At 41.8% G+C, this 19538-nt stretch overlaps 1 protein-coding gene across 1 annotated transcript in view; it reads right to left on the bottom strand.

The window, feature by feature from the left end:
• The window catches only part of LOXHD1 (lipoxygenase homology PLAT domains 1), a 225390-nt gene that overhangs the window by 125487 nt on the left and 80365 nt on the right, over positions 1 to 19538 (bottom strand). Inside the window, exons 14-16 of the mRNA XM_061636319.1 lie at positions 11503 to 11663; positions 748 to 824; positions 267 to 463 (exon numbers count right to left, since the gene is read on the bottom strand). Of these exons, the coding sequence (XP_061492303.1) occupies positions 267 to 463; positions 748 to 824; positions 11503 to 11663 (435 nt within the window). The remainder of the gene's footprint in view (positions 1 to 266; positions 464 to 747; positions 825 to 11502; positions 11664 to 19538) is intronic.

A 19538-nucleotide genomic window follows, 5' to 3' on the forward strand; every position in this document is an offset into this window, starting at 1 on the left:
GCTAGAACCCATAATGTTTGACAAACAGTAACTTGCTAGATTAAAACCAGAGCTTGGAAAAGTTACTTTTTTTGAACTACAACTCCCATCAGCCCAATCCAGTGGCCATGCTGGCCGGGGTTGATGGGAGTTGTAGTTCAAAAAAGTAACTTTTCCAAGCTCTGAACCCACCATTTTCAAATGCATTTGGAGCACTCCAGTATGGACCTTAACAATAAAATCAGTATTTTCTGTTGCTCAAAGCCATGTTTGCAGTTCTTTCTTACCTTCCCAATGTCCATCGTATCAAGAGTAAAGACATCTATTCGGCCACGTTCAAAATAATTGCCTAAGTCATTATCAGACACCAAGAGAGTCTCCTTTTTTGTGTCTGAGTTTTCACCATACAGCTTGATCAAAACCTTCGAATCCGAGCTGGCTCCAGGGACATCTCCTGTTTTTATGCTGATGTGGTAACCAATATCTACAGAAATAATAATAAGAGACCTAACAGAGTGCTTCAAAAAATAGCCCCTCATATTTTCAAATGATTAAAGAAGATCACACATTACTGCAGAAATGTGGAGAGCTGAATTTAAGATTGGAAAAAATGAGAAACTGAGAGGACCAAGATTGACAGATCCTTCCATCCCTGTCTGAGGCCCAGTATGGATCCACAAAAGGTACCAGTGAAAATAATGCTGTCCCCAAAGTAAAAATCAAAGAGCTAGCGCCAAAGTGCCACATGCAAATCATGAGCAAACTCACTTTCCAGGATAGACGATCGCCCGTCCGGAACTAGCTCTCGAACAATCTGGCCATCGTCTTCATTTTTGTCAAGCCATCTGGTTAGCAAATAAACGTTAAGTTATTTGCTATTACCAACCAAACATCAGGAGGCTTATTAAAATCCAGGAAGATACAGTGTATATACTGAAAAACAAACCTGTGTGCTTAGAGAGACTTTTTTTTATGGCAACCTGGAATAAAGAAGCAGATTACAGGACACCTTGTAAAGAGGAAACAACCCCAAATGTATATCTTTATTCTCCTTATTCCATTTTTAATGTTCTCAATTATGAATCTAAGGTGCTTTAAACAAAATTAGCTGGAAAAGGGATGCATTTCTGGCATGTTGGTGGTTAATACTTTTAAAATTCAGCATCAAGACTGACACCTTCTGTGTTTTGGGAACTAACTCCAAAGGGTACTTTGTAGCACATCTGCCATTTTGTTTTCCAGGTAGTCTACTACAAAAATGGGCTACTCATTTCCTTTTCCCCATTTTTTAAATTATATTATTTTAATTAGACCCCAATTAAAATATACAGGGCGTTTAAAGTGAATGTCCAAGGCGTTAGGGGATCTAAATCAGCCTTCCTCAATCAGGTGCCCTCCACATGTTGTTGGACTACCTCTCTCAGTATCCCTGACCATTGGCTAACCTGGCAGGGGATGATGGGAGTTGGAGTCCAACAACTTCTGGGGACTCAAGGTTAAAGGACATTAATCTAAATGATCCCAATATGGCACAAAGTCTCATTTAACAATATCTACTTTATGTTGATGTAGAAATGAAGATAAGGAGGTGTTAGCTATTCAAGTAGTGTTTCCCCCCCCATTCATACCTCCAGGAGATTTTGAGCGGGAAGTAAAAGTATTATAATTATTTACTGGATTTATTCATTGCCTCATACAAATAGTCTTTCGGAGACTCACAAAAAGGAATACAAAATTCTAAAATGAGCACAACCATCAACAATTAATCAATCAGCAATACCCGACCTGGAAGAATATAAAACATCATCAACAACAAGAATCACAGTATATTATCATGAGTGTCAGGGCTGTTTGAGGGCTCTTTGTAAAATCATTACAGAATCCAAATAACATTCCTGTATAGTTCTGTTCCTGTACTATACACAATTACCCTTAGCCAAACTTCATATTTTTACATTAAATTTGAGTAATTGCCTATTCTATCTCATTAGAAAATGACTAATATATTATTAGTAAAGTACTTTTTAACAAATGTAGGAGGGTTAGATATTTCAAAAATTAACCCTCAGTGTTGGGCTTCAAACTAAAAGTCAGATTTGAATTCTAAAACTCATGTACAGTTTTAGAAATGTGTCAAATAAACTTCATGCATGTCTGTTCTCCAAGATCTTTGAGCCTTGTTAATTAACCTGAGCTGATGTTTGAATCTGGGATCTTACAGATGCACAGTCTGAGTCTGTGTTGGAATGACTTTTTAGATGTTTTTAAAGCTTTCTTTTTTAAAAAAAAAATGCTTCTAAAGATGTTTTGTTTTAATATGTTTTAAAGTCTTTTGTTTTTAAGATGTTTTAGAGTGCTTTTGCTAGCTCTCCCTATTCATCCATAGTTATTTGTGTTATATTAATACCAGAATGGAAACATCTCTGTCTGGTTGCTTGGAGCTCCTTCTGGGAGGAAGGGTGGGATATAAATTTAATAAATAAATAAATAATAAATAAATAAATAAGCAGAGCACCTTCCTAGCCATGAGTCTTGGCCCTTCCTTCAATAAGAAGCCATCAGGGCTTGCACAAAAGCTACTAGCCTGGTTACCTCTGGTGAGGATGAATTGCTCCAAGCACCCAGATAGAGAAGTTTCCATTCTGGTATTAATATAACAGAAATATCTATGCATGAGTAGGGAGGACTAGTAAAAAAAAAAAGCATGGTAAATTTAGGGGACTTATTTGCAAAACTGGAGCCATCTTATAATGAAGACCAAATGTTGCAATCCAGTACTGTCAATTATATGCAGATTCCTGCTGTTCATGGACAGATGCTCCCACTGTTCAATTTCTACAGCTCATTTCATTTTTGGCATGTGAAAAAAGACACCAAGAAGCCAATTGTAGAAGGGATCTCAGAAGGGATATCTGTGTGACCCTCTACTTCATCTTTCCAGCAGGTCAACATGACTTAACATCTAACACAGTATAACAGGTGGCTTGCAGTGAAAGGTCCCATATCTCATTACTGATGCCCCAAATTAAAGATCTCTTGTAAACTTACCTGGAAATTCTCTAAGGGCCTCATTTCCTGTGTCCTACTATTGTTCCATTCCTTCCTACTTCCCTTAAGACCTATCCGCCCACTCAGAATAAATGTCTTCTCTAGGAATTGTACCAATAAGGGACAAGAAGCTCAGATTATATCATTAGTACCTCATCACAGTAAAGGAAACAGGTGCAGCCAACAAAAAAAAAAGATCTACTAAGTTTTTAATAAAAGCTCGGTTGTAGAATTAGCAACTTCACATGATGTATCTGTGGATGGGAAATCAAATGGCTCCATTTATTTACTTATTTATTAGATTTATATCCCACCCTTCCTCCCAGTAGTAGCCCAGGGTGGCAAGCAAAAGCCCTAAAACCCTTTAAAACATAATAAAAACAGACTTTAAAATATATTAAAAACAAAACATCTTTAAAAACATCTTTTAAAAAAAGCTTTAAAACCAGATTAAAAAGCAACTCTAACACAGACACAGACTGTCCCTCCATCTAAAATTCTCAGCATGTTGAAAGCCAGCAAGTTAAGGGGACAGCTAGCCTGCAACTCTTCTCTTGACATGCTAGTTTTAGGAGCAGAGCACTGGCCATGCAGCTCAGTATTGTGTACACCACTGTTCTTCAACCTGAGGCCCCAGATGCTGTTGAACTCCCATAAATCCCAGCCAGTTTAGCCAGTGGCCAAGAATGATGGGAGTTGTAATCCAACAACATCTGGGGACCCGAGGTTGAAGAACAGTGGTCTACACTGACCAGCAGTGGTTCTCCAGGGTTTTCGGTGGAGATGCCAGGGATTGAACCTGGGACCTTCTGCATGCAAGGCTACCCATGGCCCTTCTCCATTTTCTGTTTACAGGATGGGATTTTTTTTTTAACACAGAGAAACATTGAAAGAGATGACCACACACGCACATGCACACACTTGCAGTTCAGAAGTGGTGCAGTTTAGCAACAGATACATCACATGAATTTGGTGATTGTATATTTCGATTTTTTAAAATTCAAAGAAACTCAGATACCTCAGCACAACAACACAGCAGAATGGACAGCATGCAAAAACAAGGACACTTTGACAAACACTCTATTCCCCCCTACTGAACGTTTGTTGGTTGTCGGGTATGTATTCTACCCAGTATTCTTCCCTTTCAGTCCCTAAAACCACGTGGCCTAATGTAAGCTCTTTGGATAGGTTTAGAGGTCATTGAAGAACCATTAGTCAAATAGGAGCAGTACTGCACTAAATTTTCCTGAGGGTTTACTTTTGCTGCAAAAGCGGCTGTTGGGGGATGTTCACTGGAAAAAAACCACCTACTTTCTGCTCTCTCGCACATTTTGTCATGTGCGTGTTGTGTTCGCAGTAATTTTTTTTCAGTCTGCTACTGCTTGGGTGCCAGTTTGCTTTACTTGAAATAGCCACTCCAGTCCATGACCTCAGCCAATCGAGGATCATAGAGTGAATATGATGATGTCACAGCACCCTGGAACCAGTCAGATATGGCAATGTGACAGAAACGCTGAGGGAAAACAAAGCCTCCCCTAATCCCCTCACTCTGAATGGGAGGAAATGAATTTCTGTTGCCTAGGCATACATGCCAATGCTCTGAATCTTGCCATAGTGCGCTGGTGATATTGCCCATCTGTGCTACAGGGCAAGGCTTTCCACATGAACCAGTTCTTGTTGTGTATGACTAGCTTGGAGGAAAATGGGGATGGGTATGTATATTTCAAAATACATCCCACAGAAAGCAAGTGTGGATATATGACATCTGCATTCTACACCAGCTAATAACAATGTGCAACAGTTAGATCAGGGCAATGATGCATTGGTCTGGTTGCCTTGACAATCAGGAAATTTTTCATCTTCCATTGACTCACACACACATACCCAGTGAACAATTTTGCTCAAAAGGGTGGGTGCATTTTGCAGGAGATGAAAAATGTTCATGAACTATTTTAGTGCCGCATTAGTTAGAAATGATCATCCCTTGCCATGAAGAGTGATAAATCTTGTAGCGGAGACAGAGATGTAGGAACCAAGTACCTCTAATTTAGAAGAAGGCCAAGAATGGAAGCTGGAGAGGAATGTAAGGAATGTACCTGAAGACGCATCTATGATAATTGCCTAAAGAAAGGAAGTCTTTGTACGGTTGGTTTTTCTTTTGTTTTACCTTGCTGCAACTGGGTCCTTAGTACCTGTGTGTTGCGCAGTCCTTGATGTCGGTTCAGGATTCCCATCTTGGGCCCAGCTTCCAGTGACTAGGGATTAAGTCACCACAGTGGTAAAGACATCTTGCTATTTAGGTGACACCTTCATGAGAAGTTCCTCTGAAAAACTTCCTCAACCCCATCCCCCATATCACCCCTGATAGTCATCTGGATTCAAAACGTTCTTTTCAGAATGTAGGTCAGTCTGCCAATCAATATGGATTCTGCTTTTCTTTTTTTCTTTTGCATGCAACCTCTCCGGAGGTTGGTGGATATGCTGACATTTCTGATACCAGAGAGGGATAATTTCATGTCAGTGAGACTCCATCAAGATGTTCTTTGGGAGACACTAAATGTTTTGTGCAAAGAGATGGACCCCAAACTGCCACACATGTCAAGTAATATCACATAGGAGAATATCCACTGAGGAAAGCTTTGCAAACTGGATAGACAGCCTTTACCAATCACTGATCTGGGATCCCGAAGGCATGGTTAAGGTGAAGAGTTTGAAACAATAACAAATGTATGTCAGACACTAGAGAGACGGAATCTAGGGTCAGCACAGTGCTCAGTTGACCACCTATTATTTGATCATGGTCAGATATTGTCAAATATTTCATGAGGACAAGAATGCCACTGTGTAGGTTTCAGAGTATCTTCTTATTTAAAATTTAATTATGGTGCCCCTTGTTAGCATGTAGAGGAGTGAGCATTGCTTATATCCTAGCTAAAGTCATATCTAGCAGGATAGCAAAGCTCCTCCTACTGACTAAATGCTATAATGGCAGGCATCACCAAACAGGAACAGGAACAGGAACATAAGCTTTCATCAGTGACACAGGGTACTGCCTAGCAATGGGCTCTGTTTCTGCAGCAATCAGATTTGCCATTGGATTATCCATTATTTCTGATATTCTCTATCTTTGTGGAGAGGATTTAGAAGTCACAACTCTCTGCACCTATTTTGCAATTTGGTTTTTTCCCCAGATTTTTTTTAAAAAATCCGCTTTGAAATCGTTGATAGTGTGAGCATTAATTACATTACTTAGGAAACCAACAGACGGAAAGCAGGAGGGGGAAAGACACTGACTTGACAGGCAATTATCTGCCTAATTTGCACTTGAAAAGGAATGTAAGCAGACACTTATTACAGAGTTCAGAATAAAGATCGATACCAATGCAGGAGACTCATGAATAAATAGTGATTATAATATTGATAAATCTCCACAAAGAAAAAAGATATCGGCGCAGATCAGAAAAAGGATAAGATAGCGCAGGAAAAAGGAATTGGATCATTAATGACCACCAGGGGGCCATACTTAAAAACAAAAAATAAGAAAGGAGAGGATTCTATCCCTAGTTCTACCTAGGACCATTCATGACTCCATCTTGTTTGCAGCAGAAAACATGGGGGGGGGGAACCCTCCATGGAATCTGTGAGGGACTGGATTGAGGTCTAGAAAGCTACTGAAAGAACTGAAGGAACTGGTTGAAATATTTTTGTTCTAATGAAATTAGTGCATTCATTTTTTTAAAAAAAAGAACACCTTGATAATATTATTTAGCAATATTTGACCAATCAGAAGTCCAATCCTAGAGGAATCCCATTGATGGGAACAGATAAAGAAGGATAAATTCAACAACACATCCACCAACCTCAGGCTGCTTGAAAAGAGGACTCACTTCACTTGCCATTTCCAATTTAGTGCCTTTTAACCCAAATGAAAACCCCTTCCTCATTACAACCCCTTCTTCATTATAACCAGGATCACCCACCACAGGAAGGCTGCTTTCAGCAACCTCCTAGTGATGAGTGTAACATCTGCATCAGCCCTAAGCAAAGCCCATTGTTTGTGATCCAAGTTTCATACAGATCTGGATTCAAATGGCTTCTCTCTCTCTCTCTCTCTCTCTCTCTCTCTCTCACACACACACACACACACACACACACAGAAACACACACACACACACACATACACATACACACATACACACACACACACAGAAATCGGAAGCCTCCTTGACCAGCAGGCCTGGAATGGGTTTCATCCAATATCTACAGGTCATGGAGAGATCTGCTTTCCTTCATAATGGAGGATGCAGTTGGCGTGTACCTTTGTCTTCAAAGTTCTCAAGAGCCCATGGCATGACTGCCAAACAGAAGGCACCCATGTTGGCAGGGAACACTGGTGCCAGCAGTGGGCTAGCCACTTCTGCGGCAGGCTGTCATGTGACTCTCTATCTGAAAGACAGAGATAATAGAGGCATAAGGACAGCAAAGGAAATTTCTCTAACAGGTGATGGTCTCCCTTGCAAAAGAGGGCCCAGGAGATGAAGGAACAGTGTGATCATTTGTAGCATGGATCATTTGTAGCATGTGTGCGTGTGTGTGTGTGTGTGTGACTACTCCAGGAAATTCCATCCATTCATTCCATTGGTTACCTCAGGGATGTGCAACCTTCAGATGCTGCTGAACTACAACTCCCATCATCCCCAGTTATTGGTCATGCTGACTGGGCCTGATGGGAGTCAGAATACATCAACATCTGGAGGTCCACAGGTTTGCCACAACCAGGGTTATACAATATTGAGTGCGCTGAGTTTCCCATTATATAGGCCAAGAGTGGCTGATAACTGGCTAAGTTTCCAGATCTCTTAGGGGTGTAGAAGAGGTGGCTATCTAAAAAACTACTATGTAGTACTTCCTAAGTTTTAGTAATGTATTTCCCATTTGAAGTGCCTTTATCATGCACAGGTTCATAGTTGCCAGCAGAAATTGCTGTATTCGTTTACTTGTCAAGGGGAACTGCAGAAACAGGCACCTGCAAATCTGATGTGACTGCAAAGGAATCATCAGGAGTTTAAAATGAGCACCTGGCTGTTCTTTTGCAAGTGGTTTGGATTCATAGTGCTTCCTCCAAATGGAGCATTTTCCCCTCTGCAGACTGCTTCCCAACCAAATCCAAACTGCTTTCTCTGCAGAGGGAGAAACACTCTGTTTTTAAATGGATCACTTCCACCTCTTTGATGCAGAGACATCAAAAGGGCTCCCTATAGCCACCGATCAGCTGATCGGAGGTCAGAGGCTCAGCAAGCCTCTCTGAAAGGGCACTCCCAGCCCCAATCAGCTGAAAGCATGTCTTCAAAGGAGGCTGCTGTAAAATATAGCAATCTCCTTTGAATTTGACATGTGTCATTTGACATGTGTCCATAGCAGGGATGTGCTAGAATTCCGTCTATTTGGATTTGATACTGAATTTTCCATTAATTGGCTTATTCGCAATCTGAGGATTGGATTTTAATGTAACAAATTTCCATGGCTGTTTTTGAAAACAGACTTTTTTTTAAAAAAAATGCCTCTAAAAACATTGATTGTTATTGTCGATATTTCCTTCTAAAATGTCGATATTAATATCAATATTTTTTCTGAGTGGAAAAAAAACACGGATCAGTTAAAGCAGCGGCCGTTTGGCTGACGGAATGCTTGCAAACTGGCACCTGCCAATGGATTCCATCCCTAATACATAGAAACACTCCTGCTGGAGAGTTCCTGACTGTTATGTTCTCTCTCTTTAAAGTTCAACATTTGTAGCCTCCATAATTCTGAAGCAATTTACCGCTTGATACTCATGTAGATGATGTGAAACGAACCAAATTGTGGCTTTATTTGCACAGTAGCCATTTTTATTTTTACTTTTCAAGGCCACTAGATTGGAAGGAAGAAAGGAAAGAATACATTTTAAAAAAAAATGCCAACAGGGCAATTCTAAATTGTTTGTGAACCATTCCTGGGTTTAAAAGGGATGTAAATGTCCCTTGCACGCTGCATCCTAGTGATTTGTGTTTAGGGATGGAGGAGAATCTCTGCTAAATCAGACTTAGTACCAGATTCCCACTGAATTCAACAATCCACTATCTTTTCAGACCAGCACTGATTTCTTGCAGTAGGCTGTGGCTGTAATCAGCATGGTTTTTTTTTTTGCTGCGGGCAGCAACTGTAATCAGCACAGATTTTTTTGATTTTTTCCCCCTGATTTAATGTAATCATCTTTGTGATTTCCTCAAAGCCGATCCATTTGTAACAGTGTGTAGGTATGATAAACAGGAAAAAATAAATCATGTGGAACACCTTGATGATTTACATAAGCATTTATATTAAAAATTATGCAATTTTTTTTTGCAACCAAAAAAACCCCCCCAGAGGATCGAATCGGCAAGCGGCAAATCAAGCAGGAACAAAAAAAGGGCGGAGTGGGATCGAACAACAGATACAATCAGATCAGAACTAGGCAGCAAACACCATCCCTACTTGTGTTACATGCTTACAAGAGCGCCTTGAGATTCTTAGGAATTCTGAAGAGTGTGGATCCTGAAGAGCCACACCTTTGAGCTGCATGCTAAAATGACCTGGGAGTAGTTTCCTTTCACAGTAGAATCCTAACCGTGTTTACTCAAAGAAGACCCATGCATTTGAATAATTTTCAGATTTCAGCCCAATAAGCCTGATCTTGAGCATATTTATGCAGAAACAAATATCTATGGGTGGCATCCAAGTCAACATTTATGCTAGCAAAATGACTTTAAGCTGCACAATGTAATTTCCCCACCATCTCCTCTCCCTATATGTTCCCCATGCCCCATAAATCTGTTCCAAGGGTTCCCCTAACACTTCGGAGCAAATTTAGGAGATGTGCAGGGGAGAGAAGAGGGTAGGGAAGGTTCACTGCACAGCTAAAAGTCATTGTGCTGGAATAACTGTTAACTTGGATAGTGGTTACTGAGTTGAGTAGGACATACTCCCAAGTGAGTGTGTATATGTTTTCAGCCTTGCACTTTGAATGTTGACACAGAAGCAAGTCCCATTGTTTACAATGAGGCTTACTCCTAGGGAAGCGTGCATGTAGGGTTACCAACCGATGTCAGAGCTTGGAAAAGTTACTTTTTTGAACTTCAACTCCCATCAGCCCCAGCCTGCATGGCCACTGGATTGGGCTGATGGGAGTTGTAGTTCAAAAAAGTAACTTTTCCAAGCTCTGCCAACCGTACTCTTTTAAGAGTAGTACTCTTTTTGAGATGATGCAACAGCATACTCTTACTTTTCACTTATTGAAGCCAAATGTACTCTTTTTGAAATGACAAAATGATGGTAACCCTAGCGTGCATGAGATCAGGAATGTAGGAAGCTATCTTATACCGAGTCAGACCATTGGTCCACCTTGCTCACAAATACAAAAATAATACTGACCAGAAATGGGCAGATTTGCCGATCTCTAGCCTGAAACAGTACAGCTTCTCTCAGTGTTTTCCTGCCTCTTTCTGCTGCATGTGTGGACCAGGCCCTTGTCTTCATCCAAGGTCACTCAGTGAGGGGAAAGCTGTGAGTTGGCCAAAAATGTAGGCAGTCTAGGGTTGCCAGGTTCAATCCCTGAGACTGATCCTGTATCTTTAGGAGAAAAGAAAGTCAACCAAGTGCAGGTGTTCTTGCAACCCTGTAATGGGAAAAACCACAAGGTGGAATTCTCCCTCCACTCTGCACAACTTTTAAAGATACAAAAGACCTCTTGGAGGCGTCTTCTGTATCTTTAAAAGTTGTGCAGGGGGGAGGGAGAAGTTCACCTTGTGGTTTTTCCCATTACAGGGTTGCAAGAACACCTGCACTTGGCTGACTTTCTCTTCTCCTAAAGATACAGGATCAGTCTCAGGCCATGAACCTGGCAACCCTAAGGCAGTCCTGTGGAATTATCATTTGGACTGAAATACAGCCTGGGGTGGGGGAACTGCCCTCTGTAGAAGCGCCTCCTCCTGGAAGCTGCTCCACTACTGCCCTGTGGTCCTCATCATCACGTTGAATGTTGCCCTTCAGACATTCAAAGTGCGGCTTCCACCATTCAGGCATGGTTTCTCTTTAACTTCCTAACATTTTAAATTATTACTGTTACTATTGCTATTACTGTTTTGGATCACTCTTTGCCAGTGCTAAGATAGCCTCAGAATGCTTTTCCCCCCAGTCGCATTCATCCTACAAGGCAACAACAATGAGGTTTTAAGTTCCAGGCTCTTGGGGTAACTGTTGCATTCTCTTTCCTTGTTTATATATGCTTCTCTCTCTCTTGGAGGATTAACTGGAGAGGATAAAGGCAACAGGCTTGGTAGCCCAGGGGCCACCTTGCATTAACCACATGTTAAAAGAATGAAAGTGTAGTCTAGTCTGCCTTTTTGAACCCTCGGCCAACTGATGGGGCACAGGCAGAGCCCAATTGCTTTCCAGTACCTGTAGCAGGGGAATTCTTGAGCCTCACTCTCTGGCTGTCCATCTTCCCTCACTATCACTTTGCCAAGGTACCAGCCACTGCTTCCTCCTTTGCCGTCATGCCCTATCCTCACCCTCCTCACCTGCTTCAGGTCGACCGCTTCAATGATGAATTCATCAGCCTTTGGCGGGAGTGGAGAGGGAAAGAAGAAGAAAAGTCAAAATGGAACATGAGAGGGTCAGGAAACAAATGCGCTTTGCAGACAGCTAGAATGAGAAATAGGTTCAGGCGGTGAAGGTTGGCCCGTTAGAGCAAATGGGACGCTGTCCCACCAGACTCAGCCTGCCCTTAGCCAGCCCCCACCTGCCTGCCACCTTATCAGACACCATTGATTCTGGTCACCCTGTCTGCTGCCCCACCAGTCCCAGTGTGCACCAGACACCACTGGGTTTAGGCCTTCCTTGCAGGGGTGCCATTGGGGAAGGACTTTTGGACAGAAGCCTAGGACCCCACAGAGAAAAATGAGCAGGAGAGTTTCCCAATGCAGCAGGCTGGCTTATCACATTTTGGAGTACCATGGAGGGCCTTCTCAGTGGTGGCCCCCAAATTATGGAATGATGTTCTTGACAAGGTGTGCCTGGCGCCAACACTGTTATCTTTCTGGTGCCAGGTCAAGACTTTCCTCTTCTCCCAGGCATTTTAGCATGTATTTTTAAATTGTTTTTTTATTTTTTTATTGTGTTTTTAAATTTTTTTGTGTGTTTTAAAATTTGTTTATTTGTTTTTATTGTTTTTAATTGCTGTAAACCACCCAGACAGCTTCAGCTGTGGGGCGGTATATAAATGTAATAAATAAATAAATAAATCTAAACAGGGTCCTCCCTGATAAATCCAGAGTCTAAAATCACCCAAATGCAACACCAGATTTATTATTATTATTATTATTATTATTATAACCGCTTATATAATTATGGGAGGAAGGTTGAGATAGAAGTTTAATAACTAATAACAATAATAACAATAAAAAGGCCAAAATGGGTCCTAAGAGGTTTACAAAGTAATAATTACAAAATGCATGCATAATTAAAATGTCAAATAACAATTAAAACTTCCTTCATTGAAATATTATTTATTTATATATTTATTTATTTAATTTGTATCCCGCCCTTCCTCCCAGCAGGAGCCCAGGGCGGCAAACAAAGCACTAAAACACTTTAAAACATCATAAAAACAGATCTTAAAATACATTAAAACAAAACAGCATTAAAAACATTTTAAAAAACTTTTAAAAAGGGTTAAAAACATTATTAAAAACATATTAAACAATTCTGACACAGCTGCAGACTGTTTTATATACAATAACAATGTTTATATACAATAAAACAAATCAATTAAAAACCTGACAATGAAACAGTCAAACAATAAACAATAAAACTGAAAATTCAACTGTAGGGGATTCTTGCCTAAACAGGAGTGTCTTCAGGAGCCGGTGGAATGCCAATATAGATTACATCCCAGTCTCATTCATTTGCTCAAGGCAAGCTAGTGTCCCTCAATTATACCATCTCTAAAGTGATAAGAATAATAGCCCACCTCAAAGGGGATGGTTGTGGTGTCAAGCACAAAAGCAAGACATTTGCAATTTTTTTTAAAAAAAATAAAAAATAAAATGCTATATAAAATGATTGCTGTCAGGGCCAGCCCCAGGCATGCCGGGGCCCTTGGGCACCAGCCTGCCCTGGGCCCTGGCACACGCACGCATGCATGCCCCACCCAGCTACCAGTGGGCAGGGGGGGACAGCATGCAAGCGAGCTGGTGAGAGGGCAGGGGAGGGCAAGTGAATGGGGGGCAAGTGAATGGGAGGCAGGGGGAGGGCAAACGAGCAGGGGAAGAGGGAGACTAGGCAAGTGAGCAAGCAAGTGGGCAGGTAGCAGGGATAGTGAGCAAGTGGGTGGACAGCTCCCTCCCTGCAATCGTGGCAGTGAGCCTGCTGCGGAAGGGGAGAGCTACTCCCACACCATAATGAGGGGCCCTTCAGAGACCCCTGTGGGCCACGGGTCCCTTGTCCAGGGCCCCACCTGGTCGCCTTTTGGAGCTGGCCCTGACTGCTGTGATCAGGGCTACCAACAGGTGGGTACAGGGGGTACAGATATACCAGGCCCAGAACCAATAGGGGGCCCAGATTCTGTGGTTTCATTTTTTAAAAAAGTCTCTAGCCCACACAGAAAGATGAAGTGAAATATGCAGATACCCTTCTTAGTGATTTCTGTGAGATGAGTCAGCCTGGCTCCTCCTGCTTTCAGTATTTTTAGACAATGAGTAAAGTTAGAGCTGTGATTGACAAGTGAGTTGTTTGGACGCCAGGCAAAAGGAACCCTGAGGGAATTTGGAATCTCCAAATTTTGCCCTTCCATTTTTCCTAGAAACCAAGATGCATCTTTTCTGTGGTAGGTTCATATGAGATTAACTACTACCTAGAAGGTTTTTTTTTTGCAAATACCATTGCACAATAAGTGCATGAACATTAAAGAATTTCCCCCCACCCCCCCAAAAAAGGCAAATGCAAAATGTGAACAAACCGGCTTAGGCATGTGTCCTGCTGGAGAGGACCTAGGCTTTGTTTTAGGGTTGGCACTGGGGGAAAGCAGGGTTCTTGTGTTTTTAATAGGTGGGCGGCAGGCAGAAATTCAACAGGTTATGTCTATTTTAGTATGGAAATAAAATGATGGGGAAAACACCTGTTCACATTTTATCTGTCAGACACTTTATTAGGTGTGTGGCCACTGATTTACTTTTCTGCCCTCCATTGCTCCTGCAAAAGAAGACACAAATGTATATATGACATAAAGCATGTGACTCCCCTCCCCCCCCAAAAATCGGTGTCCTCTATTGCAAGTGGACCAGAGGGTCCAATCCATATGCAGTGTATTGGGTTGAGAAAAACCTGGTTGTGATCACGGGGTTTATCGCAGCAATCAAGCTGAATGAGATAAGGATTGCAAAACCCTTTGTGTACTAACAATTAATGATAAATAGCTTGGGGGAGAAGAGGCAGAAGACCAAATGTTGTTTCATTCTATATCATTTAATCAGCAAATATGTTGTAGGCATGAAGACGTATTTGTATTCCACCCTCGTAGACCAATCATCTGCTTTCAACTTAATCAGTCAAAAAACAGGCTGTGGCATAATCGAGTATATACCCAGGAGGACAAATAGTTATTCTTATTAGCTAAGTCTTTCTACTCTGAAACTTGCCAATAATTTCAGCAACAGGGGAAATCTCAGCTGATGGATGATATACCAGCCTCACCACGTGTTCTTCAATGTTGCCTACAAACACCTTTCTTATTTATTTTAAAAGGATCCTCTTATTGCTCCCCCTCCCCATTCATTGGCTGGTAGGTATATATTTATAGGGTACTACTATATCCAGAGAAGATGATTTTCTTATTATGCACAGCTGTGGAGTTGAGGCAACATCTGACAACATTTTGCCTACACTGCAAAAGGGAACGTTTTACATTTAATTATGAGAAGGTTAAAGTGGCTGCTTTTGGTAGGAAACTACTTATTCCTAAATAGGGATGGAAAGATCTGTCGGTTCTCTCAGTTTCTCATTTTTCCAATGTTAAATTCAGTTCAGCAATCTGCAATTTTTTAAAGAAGAAATCCTCATGAAAATTCTCCACCATAGTGCGAATTTCTCCAAATTTTTGCAGGCAGTTTTGACAAAGGTACAAATTTTTGCAAGCCACTTCTCATCATTTCATGCCTTTTTGCATGTTATTTTCACTCATGTATTCACTTTTATGCACACTTCCCCCCAATATATGCATTTTTGTAAATGTTGTTTAGTTGGTGACCTGCATCCCAAAATTCTAATAAATGTGAATTTAGAAAGATGGCTGTGTTTTGGTTCGCATATTGTTTCAGAAACTGCGAATTTGATAAATTCTGCTTGAAATGCAAACTGAATAAAAATTCTCACCCATCCCTATTCATAAATGGCAGTTTGATGGTCAAGACTTTGGGGAAATCAAGAATTTTAAAAACATTTGCCTATTTTGTTTTAAACCACAGGGAAACAGATGAGCCATTGCTAGTCACTAACTGAGGTTAGGAAGAATCAAATACGGTTGAAATATGATTCCTCAAGCATTAAAGTCTTTGATCCTAATATTCTAGCACAAAGCAACATGAGTATGGTGCTGAAATATGGAACATAACAATCCAAAGTACAATTTTTAGGACCCTTTTACAACTTCTTACAAGAAAGTTCCACTGATTATAAAGGCCTGTATTAGTGTCTGTTACTCACGAGCAACAGGATCTGGCAAAGGTCTATAATGCAATGCCAGGTTTTCTCTCTGGCCTAAGTACTGTGAACTCAATCATGTTCTTGAGAATCATGCTCTTGGATGAGATGCCTTGCAAGTTAAAAAGGGGTTTCACTGATAATGCTGTGCCAAAACAATCTGATTTTTAAAACCATTTCCCATCAATAAAATTGCATTTAAAAATTATCGAAGGGGAGCAAAACATTTAGTGAATCATCATGAATGGAGTGCAGGGGGTTGCACATATAACCTTTGTGGTGGCTGAGGGGTTGCGTGAGGATCTTTTTTTTTTTCATTCTGCAAACCATCTCATGGGTGGTGTGTATTCTGCAGCCTTCCCAGGTGCCTGTGCTTCCTGAAAACCTCATGATGTCTGGCACGAGCCTGCCCTGGGCTTGCAGCACAGTAAGGCTGAACACCCGTGCCTGATACAGGCAGCACGTGGCTTAACTAAGCCATGCGCCCACCCCACCTACCTGTCATATAAGCACATCAGCACACCAGCACACACAGCCAGCCCATTGTGTGGGAACGTCAACACCTTAGGGATGTCCCTGCCACCTTCTTGGGTGATGGCAGACATGTGGATACAGCACTTGGGGCGTGTGTGCTGATGTGACAGGTAGGTGGGGGCAGGCAGGCTTATTTAAGCCCTGTTCTGCCTGTACCAGTGATGGGGGTCCCTGGAGTGCCTGGGAACCCCTGTTTTATGACCTGCGGCAGCATTGGGTCACTGAGTTCCCGCAATCCAATGCTGCCACAGATGGCCAAGTGGAAGCTTCATCCTCCCACCCTAAATGAGGGCCCCTCAGGGGTCCTTAGCCAATGCCCAGCCTGGCCACCCACTGGTGCTGCGCCTGGCTGGGGAGACTGTCTACCATTCTCATGACAGCTGTCCACTGCTGCTGTTTTTTAAAGTGTTTTTACTTCTAAATAAATCAGTGCAGAAATATTTTTTTAAGAGGTAAAGGGAAGGATTTCCCTTAAAAACAAAATTAAGAGAGCATGCCAGTCTCAGGCACTTGGTAGCCTGCCTCCCTGGCTCCCCACATTTTAAATAAAGCCTAGGGGAAGACACCATCAAGTAATTCCTCCCACAGAGATTTTTTTCAAATCAGGAAAAGTGGGCACCTGGGGAGGTTGCAAAACACTAGAAAAATGTTTAATGCCCTGAGAATGATTCTGTATCTTTAAAAGAGGAAATTCAGCCAAGTGCAGGTTTTCTTGCAACACTGTAATGGGAAAAACCACAAGGTGAAATTCTCCCTTCCCCCTGCACAACTTTTAAAGATAAAGAAGACCTCTTGGAGGCTGGGCCTGGCAACCAAGAGATCTTCTATATCTTTAAAAGTTGTGCAGGGGGAAGGGAGAATTTCACCTTGTGGTTTTTCCCATTGCGGAGTTGCAAGAACATCTGCACTTGGCTGAATTTTCTCTTCTCTTAAAAGATACAGGATCAGTCTCAGGGCCTGAGCCTGGCAACCCTAGACTGTGCAACTATCATGTACAGAGAGAAATAAGAACATAAGAAGAGATCACTGGATCAGTCAGTGATTCCCCTAGTCCAGCATCCTGTTCTCACAGTGGCCAACCAGATGCCTCTGAGAAGCCTGCAAGCAGGACATGAGCGCAAAAGCACTCTCCCATCCTGTGGTTTCCAACAACTGGTATTCTAGGCTCTCTGCAACGAAAAGGTGATGGAGACTTCAGATCACTACCTCCTAAACTGCTCACTTTATCAGGAAGATATTAGCAATAATTGGCTTTCCATCTCTCTTAGGAAAGTTCAATACTGTCCTATAATAAGGATGACTGAATCTTTATCTTGGTGTCAGGGCCTGCACTATTGCATACAACATTGCAGTATTTCCCATTTGGCTGCAAAGGAGAGAGCATTTTTAAAAAAATGCATGCTATCTATAGTGGTCACTTCCACACCATGCATTTAAAGCATTCTGGATACTATTTTAACTGTTATGGCTTCCCCAAAGGCTCCTGGGAACTGTAACAGGTTAAGGATGCTGGGACTTGTAGCTCTGTGAGGGATCTCCTAACAGGTCTCAGCCACCAGGGAATGGTTGTTAAAGTGGTATAAAAGTGCTTCAAATGTAAAGTGGTTTAATTATATATATATATATATATATATATATATATATATATATCCCCACAAATGGCTGTAAATTTCAGTGGTCTTTCAGCTGTTATGTTGATACAGCTAAGAAATAGCAACAGGAATATACTGCAGTGTTTATACAAGATTCAGACACCTCCTGGCAACAACCCCTGTCTATATGAAAAAGGAATCTGAGGGAGCATTTCAGGTCTGGCTCGTGTTTTACAGCTCGCAAAATTGAAAGGGAACATCCCAAGATGCTGATAAATAACTTTAATATAGTCTCTTTTTAAATGTCCAGCAGGTTCCGAGCCGTGGTAGACTCTTCTTCAGGGAATTTCCTTCTATTGCCAACTTCCTCGACGCTCTTCCCCTCAGAAAAGGTTGCATTAAAGTTATTTATAAGCAGCTTGGGACGTTCCCATTGGTTTTTATTCTTTTGTGGCACAGAAGTACAGCCCTCTTTGTTATATGTTCCAGTAGCACCGTGTAGAAATAATGTTAAATCACTCCGTAAAATGTGGTATACCAGCTGCTCGGAGAAAATTGACTCAGGGCATTTTTAGTATGGAAGGCAAAACATCCAAATTGTACCCCCCACACCCTAATGCCCCCCTCATGCACACACTCCTTGGTGGTGGGTAATATCCATCTGTATAAAATAACTCAGGGGCTGCCAACCTTTTTGAGCCAGTGAGTACATTTGGGGTTCTGGGAAAGTGCCATGGGCACCAATCACAAAATGGCTGCCATCAGTGTGTGGCATAGCACAAAATGGCTGTCACCTCTAAGGACAGGCCCACACCATACAGTTAAAGCACTTCCAACACATTTTTCTCCAACACATTTTGCCTCCCCCTCCCCTGTATCATAGGAATTGTAGTTTGTTAAGAATGCTGGGAATTTGTAGCTCTGTGAGAGAGAGAAAAAACAGTTTCCAGAATTATTTGGGGGGATTCATGTGCTTGAAATGTATGGTGTGGATCTGCCCTAAACAAGCAGAAAAAGGAGAGAGGACCATAAAATGGTGTGGGCATGTGGGCATGCCACGCCAGCAGCCCCACCCACATAATTTTTTAAGAAAGCACCCATATCACCTGCACCACATCCACTCACAGAGAGAAGCTCTTTTTACCTCTCCTGTGTGCAGAATGGAAATGAGGATGGGTGCCCAATCTTAGTATCTAATGAAAAGTGGGCATCATTAAGGAGTGTACTCAAGCCACTGGGAAACAGGAACTGAGCAGGAAGAGCAAATAGTCTCTCGTGCGTTGTGGTTTGGTGAGGATTTTTGTTGTTGTTGGCTGTCCCTGGAATAACTGATTATTTATTTGCTGTAATGGCTCCCAAACTCTGCCACATGATGGGTAGCTGCCATACTCTACCTCACAGTAGGGCCAGCTTCGAAATGGAGCATTTTGTATGGGGGGAGGCACTGTGTACAAACAGCTCGCTTGTTACACTGTGAAAATATGGAGAGATTCAAAAGTGCCTCCCTTCAGCAGCCACAATAGGTAAACGAGTCATGCTCTGTTTTTCATTTGTCTTGGGCAATTAAAATGTCACTGTGCTTCTGTCAGAGCCATGTCCTCCACCCAGCAG

Source organism: Rhineura floridana, chromosome 1 (assembly GCF_030035675.1).
Source record: "Rhineura floridana isolate rRhiFlo1 chromosome 1, rRhiFlo1.hap2, whole genome shotgun sequence".
NCBI classification, from domain to species: domain Eukaryota; kingdom Metazoa; phylum Chordata; class Lepidosauria; order Squamata; family Rhineuridae; genus Rhineura; species Rhineura floridana.